Source organism: Epinephelus moara, chromosome 11 (genome assembly GCF_006386435.1).
Source record: "Epinephelus moara isolate mb chromosome 11, YSFRI_EMoa_1.0, whole genome shotgun sequence".
Taxonomy (NCBI): domain Eukaryota; kingdom Metazoa; phylum Chordata; class Actinopteri; order Perciformes; family Serranidae; genus Epinephelus; species Epinephelus moara.
The window spans coordinates 17,601,572-17,617,331 of record NC_065516.1 but is presented as its reverse complement, the minus strand read 5'-3'; the positions used below and the strand labels follow the sequence as shown (position 1 = coordinate 17,617,331).

Genomic DNA, 15,760 nt, shown 5'->3' with positions numbered 1-15,760 from the left:
TTGACTCTGATGCAGTCGTTTCAGATTTCCTGTTCATCTGCACACACTGTGATGCCACACAGCTGGTTCAGTATCAGCAAAGTCTCCCTTTATATTCATTGTCTTCTGTGGCGATCAGCAGTGATGTGGTGGTTCACTTTTACACTGTGATCTGTAGCCTATAGTTCGGCTTTAGCTTCTAACTATCTTTGTCTTTTTAACCTGTTGTTGCTGCTGAGTCAGTTTGACATCCTGGATATATCCTTCAAACACAGACTGTAGACCCCTCTGTCTGCCTCTCTCTGGAATCACTGTTTCATTTTTCCAAAAATATAACATTTCATCAGGGAGTGCAGTTAGTTACACGCTAGCTCCGACAGCTTGTTGGACCATCACAAAGGGGCGGGGCTTAGCAAAGGGTCAATTGCAAGTCCCTTTATAGACCAGTCTTGTAGTGTTGTGGTTTGTACACTTGCTTCTTGAGAAAATTTGAATAAAAAAAATAATAATCATAAAAAAACTGAACTCAGCAAGCTCTGTGGACTGTTCCAGGTAAATGTCATCTTTAAATGCTTTGAGCACCACAAACAAAATTCTCCTCCTGTATTTAAGCGGCAGCAAAAGCCTCAGAGGCAGATAACTTTAAACCTGAGAAAATTAAACTAAACCTGTCTGCATGACTAGATACCACCTGGAGTAAATGGACATTCCAGTTCATGTGCACACAAATATTGACCCAGAAAGAGGGTAAAAGCTTTATAAAAACATTTTTTGCATGCTCATAACTCGTGAAAAAATATTAAAAGAACACAGTGTGCAGTAAAACGTTTTCCACCCAGCATGTTTGGAACGTGGAAAGTAGGCCGCATCAATCAGGAAATTAGCATTTTTGTATTCTCACAGTGAAATATTAAATGCTGAATGATAATTGAGGATGCAGGAGTACATTGCTCCCACCCACCCACCTCCCTTATTTAGGTACAGGTGGAATGCAGTAAACAATCACAATATGCCTCCTGCTATCCTCTGTCCGTCTCACACATAAAAGCATTGTGTGTGTACAATGTCTTCGCCCTTATATCCCGTCAGTGCAGTAATATCATGCAGTAGCCTCAGACTGCAAACGTTTGCAGGATCAAAGGCAAAACTTCACTTGACCTGAAAAATGGAGGTAAAGTGCTGCACTCTCCTCTCTGGTCCGTCCACACAATCATACAGAAAAACGCACACACAGAAGATGAGCCACGTCTACTGAGGTGATTTGATGCCCTGTAGAGAGAGCGCATTGGTAACCTTTGGAGAAGTCGTTGCCAGGTTTGAGCGAGAAGAAGAACCCTTTTAAAACCTTGTGGCCTCTGAAGGCCTCAAAGACGCCCTGTAAGCCCTGAGCGCTGACTTGCAACCAGCGTTTGATCTCGATAGAGGAATATAGACTAACTGCAATCTGTACAGCAGCCTTTTATTTTGCCAGCAAGAGAAGCTGCAGCAGTCTTCTCCCACTAAGGCGTATTGATTTCACCTCTTCCTACAAAGATGGTATGCAGTAAGTCAATGTTACTTTGCATTTTCATCGCACCTTTGTTTATTTGCTTTGGTAATTCTCAAACCACAGGATGTAGTGAAAAAAAGAGTTTAGCGCAGATTTGACCACTGTGAGGCTGCGTCCAAGATTGGCTCCCGTGTACAATGATCGAGAAGGAAAAATCTATTTTCCATTTATCTCATCTGAGCCCAAAGAAGCATGGCATCTAAATAGAATTTAGCCCGCTGTGCTGATGCAGTGCAGGTGTTAATGGGCATTAACATTCATAGGCTGCCTTGTTTTTATCTACTCCTGCATTTTGTTTGCACACCTTGCTGTTCGGCACACAATCACTTTAAATGTAATGAAGTCTCAGTGGTTTTCGGAGCCTGTTCACACAAAGTAAAAGGAGCAAGTTGTTTGGGTCTCCTTGATGTTTTTTCAGTTGTTTTCTTGTTGGCTTTGTGCCGTGGCAACAGGGGTTTTAAGCACCATAGGTCATGGAATTGTTGTACTGCTGAAATGGCTCAAGATAGATCTCCATAGTGACAATTGACTTTTGACTAAATCTCTCCCACAAACAGCCCAGTGACGGCAGAGTCAGCAGCCAGAATCAGGCCAGTTTAGGCATCATTCATCCCGAGTCTCAAATGAGTCAGGCAACCGCATGCAGCCTGGGTGCAAGATGAGGCCGATGCTAGGGTAGGTTATTTTGGGTTTCTCTTACATTACATGTTGAACAGGGGGCTCTTGTAAGAACAATATGATGTATTTTCAGTTTTACGGTTGTGTCTTTATTTTAGGCTTTCCAAAAGGCTGCTCTAACCTAGACTGCATTTGTTAGCATAACTAGCTTACAACCTACAGTAGTAATTAAATATCACCAAGCCCAAGGAGTACATCATAAACTATCTACATAAGTTTGCAGAGATGTAGGTTAGGTTGGTTAGTTGTTGTTTAATGATGTTACTTTATTTTCATGCCTTCTACATGGATCATCAGCTGGAGAGGATGCTGATTTTTTTGCCTTTGACTTGTCTTGACTTGAGCTTCAGTCTTGGCATCATATCATGTAGCCATCAAGTGCATATTTAAGATCCTTTTGCAGGCATCTTGTTGGGCAGTATGGAGAAATTCAAAACCAGGGTTGGGTAGTAACAGATTACATGTAATTGGGATTACATTATAAGATTAAAAATGAAGTCACTATAATGAGCCCAGATTACATTTGAAAAACTGTGTAATTAGATTACAGTTACACTGACAAGGATACATTTTTGATAATGTCTTTAAAATATTGCAGTTTTAAATAATAAGGAACTTTTTTCATGATAACCAATTTGCATTTAAATTAATTTGACATTTGAATATTTGAAAAATGTAATTTTTCTTTTTTAATTTTTATTTTTTTTCTATAATAAAAGGTTTAATATATGTATGTTTTGATTTTGAAGTAATTATTCAGAGTAGATTACATTTTTTGTAATCCACTGGATGACAGTACTAATTACAAAAACTGCCATGCAGTTTATGTAGTACCTGATTAAATCTTGAAGTAATATGACCTAACTCTGAAACAATGTTTTGACCAAATACCTCGATATTTCAATGATATTGTTGGGCTGACTATTGGTGCTTTCACAAAATATTAACTCAATCATCATAACCACATTACTGATGATTATTTATCAAAAATCTCATTAAGTCAGTAAACGCAAATAATAGAACAGCTAGAACAGTCTGGTTAGTTCAGAAAATTACGTCACTTTAATGTTATGCAGCCTTTAAAACTAGGTAAAGACAATGCTTACGATATTACGATATCCAAAATTGACAATGATATGTTGCCTCATATCATGATATCGACATAATATTGATACACTGCCCAGCCCTAGGTTCAGTCAGAGTCAACTGAAACACTGAAACACGAATGGAAAGACCACTTACAACCCAAAAGTGATCCCGTCACTATCTTGAGAGAAATATGTATTACTATTTAAAAATTGTAATATAGCTGTCTAGTTGTTGGTGTGCTATAGTGAGGATGCTTTGACCAGACAGGTAGAGACACAACTGGGTCAGTCAGCTGCGATGGACATACAGCATAATACATAACCACAGCTGTCTATGAGCTTTCCTCATGTCACTGCAGGCCGTACCTGACAGACATGGCAGAACCAGCAGATCCTCTTCCTCTTGTTGATAAACTGCACTTTACAAGCTAGCAGCATCAAAATGCAGCATGGATAAGCAGCCTGTCAGATACACTATGTATTTGTATGTCTGTGTGTGTATGTGTGTGTGCGTGTGTGTATGTGTGGCTAGCAGGCAGAGAGCCAGCATGACCCAACTTCAGCTTTTCAGCTTTAGTGCAGGGCTGCAGACAGCTGTGCCACAAACACGCTGCTGTGGATCACCGCGAGGGCCTTTTATTTAGGTCACATTCTGTGCTTCAGCGGCCAACAGAAGGGATCTCTGTCAACTGCAATGAATACCTTTAGTTGGACACAGCCCACTTTTTAAGTGCCCTGCACGGAGCAGACACTGTGCGTGTCTGTGTGGCATGTAGTGTGCGCTTTGTGCGAGTTCACTCTTGTGAGTATATTGCAGATGGGGTTGGGGAGTGACCATGCTACACTTTAGTCATTTTCCCTCTAACAATACAAGTGTAATATATTGGCTTAATTCTCTCCCAGGGTGATTTGATCCCTTGGTTTAATACAGACAAGGATGCATGAATAATTTCCCCAATATTTCAATTAATCCAGCGCACAGTTTATAGCCACGTCACAGAAAATAATAGATCTGACTCACTCTGTATTCTGGCCCATAAATACATCCCGCATGTGCCCTACACAGTGTCCTCTAGTTATGTAAAGAACTGACATGATATTTCATTCTGCTGCTCTGTCTCCCTCATTTTCTCTTGTTATGTTTCCTCTTCCCCCTCCTCCTCCTTCTCCTCCTTTTTTTTTTATTTTTTTCTATTTACCACAGTGGCCTTTGGTAGTGCATTATAAATCGCAGTAATGAATTCCCCGCGCAGGCTCGGCCACACTGCTGTCACAGAGCTACATCAGAGTGCGTGGGCTCTTATTATTGTCTCGTTAGCTTCACCTCCAGTCCATTGGAAACAGTGTGGGTTCAGCGGCGAGCCAGCCACAGCCCCAGATGGGTAAGGAAGGCAGTTTAAGGGCCCTGATGGATGCCATTGTTTTCATGTCACCATGTAAGAGAAAGGTCGTTTGTTGCCGCTTGCCTCGACCGGCCCAGAAGCTGTCAGCTGGGTTTTACTGGCCAATTAGTTTGCCCTTAGAGGAGAACTAGAGGTAGAGGAAAAAGTGTGGGATCTGGCTGTGATCATTTGTTGTGTTTGTGGGTGGGGGATGTGCTTGCATGCACACTGAGCAGGTATTGTGGAGGAAACATAAATGCACTTTTTGAGTACTGTCCGACGTGTTACATCATTGCTTCAGACGAGGACTACGTCTCTGCATTCCCACCACCGATTTCTTATTAGAGTTTTTTGTTGAGATAAAACGATGCATCATTTCTAACAGTACCCTTGAACAAATATAGCACACGCATTGGCTGGAAATAGATTTGAACTCTTCATGATACCTCTTCTTCCTTTGTTTCTCTCTGTTTCCTCGATTCCCTGTCACTGTTTCACTGAAATCTACCAGAGACAACGGAGACGTGGAAGAGGAAGCTTGAGGACAGATTTGGGTGTCAGGGACCACATGCCAAGTGGCTGCTATATTTAGAGACTCTCCTTTTGAAGTTTTCAAGGACAAAAATAAAAGAATAGGTCCAAGTCTTGTCAATATCGTCAAGTTTTCTCGTCTGTGAAGGAGTGCCAGAAAGCATCTTCTTCAAATTAAAGCAGATGAAGACACAGTGCTTTGAGTGTATGCAAATATGAGATATTTATAATTCTCTTTTCTGTCTCTCTCTTCTTGTTTGTTTGTCTGCTCTTCCTCATGGCTGTGTGTTTCTTTTTAGAGCTAGTTTTGGGGCCTGTGCAGACTTCCCGCGGCAGCAGTTGGATGTGCACGTGGACCCGGCCACGATGACGATGAAAGGCCTGTCCAGCAGCCGTAGTCACCACCATGGGGTGACCTGCGACCCCTCTTACGACTCCATGACCCTGGGGCACTCGGACCGTCGGTCCTACTTCCTCAACCCTGGGGAGGCTCATTCTGCTGATCACCCCTGCCTCACCCAGCGCAACTCCTTCCAGTCTGAGTGCAGTACCTACCCTGACCTGGCAAGCTGCACCTTCCCTCGCAGACATTACAGCTCTCACCACGAGCTGAAGGAGGAGTGTGGCGCTGTGGTGCCTTATACAGGGCCACCAGGGAGCAGTAAGGGAAGTGGAGGAGGTGGTGGAAACAACAACAACCGCATCCCCTCTAATCTCTTAGAGCAGTTTGAACGGCAGGCACCAGTGCGGCGTGAGGGCTACCACACACTGCAGTACAAGCGCACTGCAGTGGAACACCAACGCAGTGACAGTCCTGGTCGAATCCGCCACCTTGTTCACTCTGTCCAGAAGCTTTTCACCAAGTCCCACTCCCTGGAGGGGCCCTCAGGGGCTGGTGGAGGAGGGAGCGGGAGGATGAACGGCAGCAAATCCAGTCCTGATGACCCACCCTCCTCCTCTGGCACCCTGAAGCACAGTAAGCGCAGTAAGAGCAAAGACCGTTCCAAGTCGGAGCCTAAGATGCGCACTGCCATCTCAGGCTACTGGAGCTCAGATGACACGCTCGACAGGGAGGTGTGCCTCTACCACCATCACCACGGGGGCAGCAGTGGAGGCCTGCCTTCGGGGGTCATGACAATGGGGCGCCACCCGGATAAATCTCAGTCGCAGTACTTCATGGAGTCTTACAACACCATCAGCGCCCACTCTCTCAAGACATCACGCAGCAACAACGATGTGAAGTGCTCGACTTGCTCCGGGAGCAGCAGCGGAGCCATGCCGCTGGTGAGCGCCCTGGATAGCCAAGTGCAGCTGAAGAAGAGCTCGTGGTCATCTACTCTGACGGTGAGCAGAGCAAGAGAGGTCTACCAGAAGGCCTCAGTCAACCTAGATAAAGCTCTAGTGAAAGCCGAGCAGGGACGCACCTGCCACTTCCTACAGGTAGGACAGTTACAACAGCCCCAACTCTCGCATGTCATGCTTCATGCATCCGGCAGTGCCAGCTGCTCCCCCATGCTCCTGTATTTCTGCATGTATGTGTGTTTGTTGGTGTGTGTGACTGGGGAAGCAGTGACCTCATCCTTTCATTCTCTGTGTCTCGAATAATTACTGGTCTCATGTTGACCTTATCCCTGGTGTCATCATGAAACATTCAGCAAAATCATCACGTCATCTGCTCTTCTGTGTTTGTTTCCATGTGCATGGAAATATTCATGTGAGCATGTGGATGTTTATTACTTCTGTATGGCACAGTATGTCAAGAGTCACATTGTGTCAGATAGCGTACTTAGTCTTCCTTACTCTACTAAAGAAATAATGCAGTAAGCTGATTTTATATCCACTGTGTAACAGGTCAGGTTTAGGGCTGTCCCAAACGATTATTTTTCTAACGATTATCGATTATCTTTCCATTATTTGATTAATAAGGCAGTTTAAACAATACGAATACCAAAACATTTCTTATTAACATTAACATTTATTGAAACATCAGTGTTTCCCCTACCATTATATTAGGGGATATTATTGTCTATATAGCGCCAGATTACAACAGAAGTCATGTTAGGTTACCTTTCCTATAGAACAGGTCTATACCTTGTCCTTTTATTGAACAAACTAAATAGCCTTATGTTATTTATCTTATGTCATTTCTGTCTCTACATGGTCACGCGTTTACAATTTTCCTCTGCTCTCTGTAACGGGCACGGCGGAGTTGGGCCCCAATGCGCACACACACACACACACACACACACACACAGCTGAGTGGCTGCATTTTCTGACTCAAGGGAGACAGTTATAACCGAGCCCGGCCAGAACCCGCAGCACGGCACTGTGTACACAGGCAATGGAGCAGAGCCTGTGTTGCGTTCAGGCGTTGTCACGTAAATAACAAATTCCAGCACTTGAGTAGGCCATAGCACCAAAGCACAACACTGCTGCTATTTGCGTTGACGCAAATAATTTGCGTCAACGTATTTACGTAGCCGGCGTTGTTGACAATGTCTGACGTCGACGCGTCGCCCCAGCCCTAGTCAGGCTCAAGCAACTCTTCAAATACTGACACTGGTCAGTGGCCCTCGGCGTTAGACATATATGTACCAAGGCACCCTTTAGCAGCAGTGTGAGACACACCAGGCCAGCGGCATTTTTTGACGCTCCAGGCAACTACCGTAGTATGGGTGGGAGATAGTTTCTGGACTTCTCACCTGGGAACCCGCTGTATGTGTGAAACCAATGTTCAGTCCAGTTATTTTAAAAACAACATAGTGTGCTAGTATATGTAGCATACTATGCTAGTGACATGTGTAACAAACGTAACATGACATTACCTTACTATTGTAACAAATTTACTTATTTTAAGCCAAACCATGATTCTCTCTAAACCTAACCACATGCTTTTGTTGCCTAGACCTAAAGCGTTTTACCTACCTTCTAAGTTTATATTGAAAAGAGAAAAGAGGCAAAAACTGTACATTCCCTGTTAGAATGGAGGTGTATTTTGAAAAGACTTAATGCATGTAAAGAGCGTAAATTGAAATGCTGTCCCTGTGTGTCCAAATCTGATGCAGGAGGGGTACCTAGTGTGTCATATTTTGATGCGTAGGGCCACTGATCAAGCACTGGCATTTGACAAGTTGGGAGTGAAAAGGTGTTGGTACCATCATCCTGAACCAGCATCCATTTTTTGCTCTATACAAAGATAGGAAAGCTGACCAGACACACCATTTTAAATCTGTTTTCAGAGCATAAATGGCAAATTGTCACTTGAAACTACACATGTGCAGACTGCACTGGTGGTGGTCATAGCAGTGTTGTGTGTGAACATGAGTATATCGTATTCTTAGGGTGCTGCTGTGAGATCGGAGAGAGCCAGAAGTGAGCAGAGAGAGAGATAGAAGTCACACACACAAACACACAGGGACACACACACATGCAGAAACGTCAGCCCAGCCAATCCTGCTTCTGTTTTATTTCTGTTTTGGAAAAGATAAAAGCGTTTCAGATTGCATGCATTTCCTCACACCGGGGTGAGCTTCAAATATAAGGCAGAAGCGAGAAATGGAGAGACAAGGCAGGGAGAATGGAGGGCATCGGTGTGTGTGTGCACTGTAGGAAAAGGACCAACAGAGAGTAAGTAAGGGCAACAGAGGAGGGCGTGAATGGGAAAAGTAAAAGGCAGAAAGCGAGAGTGAGAAGTGAGCATAAAAGACAGAGAGAAACTTCTGTGTGGCTTTGCATTTTAACAGCCGGGAAAACTGAGCGAGCAGATCAAGGAAGGATGTTGTCACCGCAGTACGGCAACATTTCTCCCAGCCTAAAAGAGCCATCGCCTTTTTTTTTTTTTTGTCTTGAAAGGGAGACGGAAGGGAAAAACGGGCTTTCAAGGAGAGCAAGTTAGTCTGCAGACGTTGTTTGAATCCTTAAAACAAGAAGTGCTATTTGCTTCATGTAATCCAAATATTATGTTCATGTGTGCAAATGAATTCTGTACCTTTTTATGCATTTGTGCAACACTCTCAGAACATTTCAAATAAGCTGCACTATACTGTGAGGTAAATGGGATTTAAAAAAATGTGACTTCATTTCGTTTTTTTCATTACTTTGTCTTAGTAATTCTTTTGACATCATCACAGACGCAGCCTTTCCCAAGGTGTTAGCACAGTCTGTAGTTGCCCCTGACATCAAAGTCAGCTTGGTCTCCTAGTTACGCACCAGTCTGTTGAATGATTCTCGCTCTGTATCTCATTTCTTTCACTTCAGAGCTGGTGCCCTAACAGCCACTCACATTGGGACTGCAGTGGTTATGCCGAACAAAACCCCCTTTGTTTTCCCTCTCTCTCCATGTCTGCTGTCTTTGACTCCCTCTCTCTTTTAGATTAGAGATGGGAGATAGCTTTGCCTCCTTTTATTTTTACCTTCATTAGTGTGTGTGAAAAGTCAGGAGAGCAGGCAGAGGCCAGGGCACCACAACGTTTTGTCAAAACAATTAATACCTTGCTCTTGATATGCCGCATGCATCACAGGACACACTAAGGAAGGCCTTTGGCATTCACAAGCTTATGGTACGATCAAGCCGGACCCTGAGTTGATACTGTAACTATTGAGTCTTTCAAGGCACTGTGTGATCCAGGTATTCATTTCAGGAGTGTAGAAAATGTTGCAGCCTTCTTTCTATTCATGTCTAGATGCATCTGTATGAGCTCGCATGTCTGGAAGGCGACCTGTGTTCGCTCCCTCTTTACCTTATCTCACCTCATCTTCACAGGTGCCTCAGGATGACTGGAGCGGTTTCTCTCCGCTGGGGAAAGATGATGAGATCCCGTGCCGGCGGATGCGCAGTGGCAGCTACATCAAGGCCATGGCAGAGGAAGACAGCGGCGACTCGGACTGCAGCCCGAAACCTTCACCCAAAGTTCAGGCGCGGCGAGCCAGCTACCTGAAGGCCACACAGCCGTCCCTCACAGAGATGACCACACTCAAGTAAGTGTGTGTTAGGCCCGTTATGCTGTGTAATATTTGTTTTTATTCATTAGAAATGTCAGAAAGGGAAATATAGTTCCCCAGAGCCTAAGATGAGGTCTTCGGCTGGACGCTTAATTTTAACCACGCATTCCTGTCGACAATCGACTGCGATCTGAATGTTTCTTTCCTTTGTACTACACTTGAGGAGTCCACTTGAGGGCACACCAGAGAACTCAGAGAACTAAAAGATTTGCAATATGTAAAAACATGCCAACGCTCTGTAAGATGGTATGTAAGGGTGCTACCAGACCGAGTTCGTTTGCGTTGGTCTGAATCAGGGACTAATTTTGTTACAAAGCTGCATAATTGCCAAGAGTTGGTTCGTGTTCTCACGGCAGCATTTACAAGCGGACAAGATAAAATGCCTAGCGCTAGAAAGCTGCTCTTGATTGGTGAGAATTTCCATGAGGGACAAGATAAAATGCCTAGCGCTAGAAAGCTGCTCTTGATTGGTGAGAATTTCCATGAGGGAAAAATCCAGGAAGTAAGTAAGAGTACACTTGCAAGATAAATGTGACACTTTCTAATGTCACAATGGAGGGACAACTACACAGGTTGATTTTAGCGCTGGTCATCGTGGACTATATTGCTGTCATTGTTCATTTTAGTCAAACCATACAGTTTGAAAACGAGGCGCGGCTCCAACTAGAAAACAATGTTTTGATGCATTGGATGTGCTGAATGTGCATATTAAGGCAGTACAGGAGGAGGTGCACATTAATAATCCTCCAGGACTGTAACATGCTCATATTTAACCCAAACAATGTGTCATGTGACTGCAGCTGGTTTGGGTCGAGGTCGGAACACGTTCTCACCACAAACCAGAGTTCGTTTGTAACCGGGCTGAGACCACCTCTTCAAGAAGGTCTTGTTCTGGTTGTTTTGGTGCACACCTGAGTGTGATTGCTGTGTTCACACCTGTTCAAACGAACCTAAGTTCAATTGAACCGACCAAACAGGGCAGGTGTGAAAGCACCCTAAAAGGCCCCTAAATCAAACACGTTGTGACAATAGTGACAGTGTATGTTACACTGCCCCTACTGTTCATGTGCATATTGCATCTTGCTTATGTGTAGCATTAATTTCTGAGGGCGTGCACAACCAGTGCTCCAAATAGACACAGCATATGTGTGACAGCCATCAAGCACATACAAGCACATAGTTAAAAGCAAGTATATCTCTGGCCTTCAAATTGTTTTTTTTTCTCTAGCCAATAAACCAAAATACAGAAATATAGAATTTACAAATATATAACACAGCCTTGTCAATTTTTCTTAAAAAATGATTTGCAAAAGTGTTGTTCATTTTCTGTCATCTACCTTATCACTTAACTGACTCATCTTAGTATTGATGTGTGTTCATGCGTGATGTAACTGCCTGCCTGTGTGTCTAGTTTGAGGGAGTATACAGTACATGCCTCTGAACATTATGTTCAAGTGTTCACCACAGTCATACTGTGCAGTTTCTGAGAAACAGATGGGAGAGATAAGGAGAATGAAAGGAGAAGAGAAAGTCGACAAACAGAAGGAGATGAAGGCAGCCAGTGTTACTCCAGCGTCTGCCTGGCAGCAGTCTGGCTTATGTGCGAGTCCCTGACTCTCAGTGGCCGCAGCTTAATTACCTGTTTGGTGTTTACAAGTCAGATACACACTTCTATCTTCATAGCTGGCCTCTATCTCTGCGGTGACAGACATAGAACAGACTGAGCCTTAATTGAAAATACATGATGCCCGTTCATGTACTGAAGGCTCTTCAAAAATTAATGCCATGTTCTCAAGAAAAGCAGTGGGAGTGGGAACATGCGAAGGACATTTTCCCTTTTCTTTTTGAAAGAGCTGAGGTTAAAAGCCAAGCTTCATCACTTAAAGATTTTCATGAAGTTGTTTCTTGTTGCATAAGGCATTCTCTGCTCAGCCACATGTTTCTGACAGTGTGAGCTCATAAAGTATTCAGTCTATCAAGAATATTTCAGACTTGGCAAAGTCTTTAAACACATCAAGCTGACTATATTCACCAGAATTCAGTCCACATGTGTTAAGTTGCACCACAACACAAAGAGCTCACTGACTTTGTGTCTCTTTCTGAAAGAATAGACTATTCAAGTTTCAGAAGAAAAGGAAGAATGTCACCCATAAGAAACTAATTGGAAATTTTAGTTTCGTAGAACTTGGATTTTTCTTCTATTATTATTACTTATATTCCACTGCCAAAAAAAAGTTCACTGGGACAAGAATCAGTCATGGTGGGTTCACATGGAATCAGGGAGATGGCAGATGGACATCACCTTGTGGACGGCACATTGAAAAACAAACCAACAATTTGATAGAATGGCAGGATGGTAAAACAAAACATGCATGATGATATGTTGGTGGTGAAGCCATATTGCTTACAAAGAATGGAATGAATTATATCAAATAAATAATGCCATGTATATTATTTTATGTCATTTTTCTAGTAATATCTAGTAATTGTCCAGATCGCCCGTTTTTGTGTCGCTTTGTGTGAAGGAGCTACTTAACATCCGGTTGTAAATTCTGTCATGGAGGACAGCAAAAAGTTGAAATATTTTAACTTTGAAGGGCAATATTTAGTGTTACCGTTGTCAGGATTCTTTGTGGCCTTTCCCAATTTTACCGTCCTGCTTATGTCCACTAAAATTATTTCTGAAATCTCCATCTACTGTCTGCCTGATTCCATGTGACAGCAGTCTCAGATGGTTTTTTAAAGCATCAGTCCTGTTTTAGAGATAAACCCCCTGGTTTAACTTGCAGTAATAATGCGTGCACACATTTTTTATTTTTTTTTGCAACGAGGGATTATTATCCAGATTTCAGGTGTCCTCACTTTGGTTTCACCGTAAAATAAAGTGACAAAAATTATAACAAGTTGTAATAAACCAGAAATATCCCTTAATTTATTATTATGACATACTGTATAACTTCAATTAATAGCCCAGGCTATTATTTGCTTAAATGAATGAACTCAACAGGCCTATATTTGGGACAGGCCTTTCATTCCTTTTACACAAAATCGTTGCTCAGCAAAAATGGGAAAAATGATCAAATTGTTTATTTGAACTGGTATGAATATTAATTGTATAAAAAATAGGCTTCGAATAGCATCAGTTATTTGTTATGTCATGACACTTGTTTCACGGCACCCAAGGATAATGGCACCAATACCACTTTATCCTGTTAATACAATATTCTTTAACTTGGATTATTGTTCATCAAGACACTTTTAATTATTTTGATCTGAGGACCTTTATGGACCAAAGTAATATATATAACTTACCAGGTAATCAAGGAATGGGCAGGTATTCTGACTTTATGACAGCTTCGGAGGAAGATAGTCGCCACTTGTTTTTTCATCATGCCGGTGAATCTGAATGAATTACAGTCTTCGCTGGTGCTCATGGTCTTAGTAAAATGAAATGAACCGAGCTAACAATCTGTAGCATCACCATATTGACAAAAGTTTAAACATTTATATTTGTATATGCGATCTAAACAGCTAACTAATATTAGCTTAAGACAGTAGTCAACAATCTGGTTTCATAGAACTTCTATAAAAATGAACTGCTTGGCAACCAGACCAGGGGCCTCATTTATAAAGCTTGCTTACGCACAAAACGGGGCTTGAAAGTGGCGTACGCCAATTACCACGCAAAGGTTGTGATTTATAAAAATAAACTTGGCGGGAGAATGTGCGCACCTGTAAGCAAACTCTGAGTCATACGTGCGCACATTTTGGAGACACTGGGAAGTGGCGACGCAGACGGCGAGGTGGAGAAGTGGAGTCAGATTTTTATTGAATTCAGGCCGGGAGTCTTTGAAATTCTTTCTAAATACGTATTTAATCTGCACTGCCTCTAACGTCTCATTGTCCACTCTGTGAGCGCAGGAGGGGGAGAGGATGGCGCGACTGCAAGGAATATATTTATTTATTTAGCTAAATATTTCCAGTGCATTTATCATGTCTCGAAATACAGCCATTACGTACAACCGTTACACTCATTTCATCAGCGCTACTTAGACATGTGCTGTTCATGACAAAACCGGCATGAAGAAACGTGTTCACCTATTACACTTTCATCTTTGAATTGTATTTCAAATTACACGTTGTATTTTGGGACAGGGATACCACTGGTTCATGCTGTAATTCAGGCCGGGTGTCTGATCAGACTAATTGCCATAAACATATAAATACTGCGGTGACCCTTGTGCGTAATTGCGCAAGATGGCACTGTCCGTGCAGTCCCACAGACACAGCTAACAGCATCAGCAGCGTTGATGTGTTGCCACTTCTTTTCGCTTTCTTTTATTAGTGATCCCGCTTCTGTGGCCACCAAATAAAAACTTTCTTCAGTCCTCCACCTCCCGTTAAAGGGTCTCGAGCTCAGTCTCGGAGAAATTCCGTTTTTTGGTTCGTTTCTCACACCTGTCGCCGTGACTCTCAATGAGAGAACACTCGCATGCCAGCTTATTTATATGCAGATCGCATTCATGAGGTGATTTGCATGACCATTTATGGTTGAACTAGGGCGTGTAGAGGGCGGAATATGAGGCGGATCTGGGTGCGCACAACTCCAGGAGGTCTGTGATTTATAAAGAGAACATTGCGTGCAAGTGTGCGTGCGCGCGGTTTTATAAATCAGATTAATTTTTGGCGCACGCCATTTTCAGCTTTTGGGTGCACGTCGACTTTTAGTATGAATCCTAAGCACTCTTTTATAAATGAGGCCCCTGGCCTCTAATTGAGACAGGCCTTTATTTGTCAAAATGTGTAGCTATACCTGGCTAGTAAAAGAGACTGGGCGTTTAATTGGGACTAGGCTTTTAATTTAAGTATTACGGTATGTCCTTTCACTAACTGTTGTAATATAATATTAATTCATACCTGATGAAAATATTTCCCATTATGCGACCTCATAACTGAAAGAATTGGGGACACATGTGTAATATTGCAGCACAGGGCTGTGACAGATTAGCTGTGTAATATACAGAGATGAGAAGAACACCAGTGGGTGCTCAGTCATTGTTACTGGTTGCACAAACACAAGCACACACACACACACACACACACACACACAGACACACACACACACACACACACACACACACACACAAGCTTATGTAAGTGCAAGTGACGCAGCTTGGGGCCCACTAATGACTTGAATTTGGCCCGGGGATTGCCATCATCATCTGATGGAACCCAGTGGAACAAACCAAGCTGCAGTGCTGCACGTTGGAGATAGAGACCGAGGAGGGAGCAGCTGACGTCTTGTTTTCACACTGTGCATTTGGGAGCTGGCACAAGCCTGTGTTACACTCCGCGATGATTCAATAATCAGCTTTGTTGTTCCATATGTTTCGGAGCCCATTCTGTGACCATTGTGTCCTTGACTAGTGAGAAATTGCTCCTGAGAAGTTGTGAGATTTGTTTACTCTCGCCCAGTGCTAACCTTCCTCCTTATTAAAGCACACAGCGCTCAGATAAAGCATGCATTTAAACAGCTGGGATTATTCCTGGCA

At 42.9% G+C, this 15,760-nt stretch overlaps 1 protein-coding gene across 3 annotated transcripts in view; it reads left to right on the top strand.

Moving 5' to 3' along the window:
* The window catches only part of dlgap1b (discs, large (Drosophila) homolog-associated protein 1b), a 117,205-nt gene that overhangs the window by 54,082 nt on the left and 47,363 nt on the right, over positions 1 to 15,760 (top strand). For all 3 annotated transcript variants that reach the window (XM_050057293.1, XM_050057292.1, XM_050057294.1), the window contains exons 3-4: positions 5,507 to 6,647; positions 9,970 to 10,184. In XM_050057293.1, coding sequence (XP_049913250.1) covers positions 5,574 to 6,647; positions 9,970 to 10,184 — 1,289 coding nt within the window. In that variant the 5' untranslated portion in view covers positions 5,507 to 5,573. The remainder of the gene's footprint in view (positions 1 to 5,506; positions 6,648 to 9,969; positions 10,185 to 15,760) is intronic.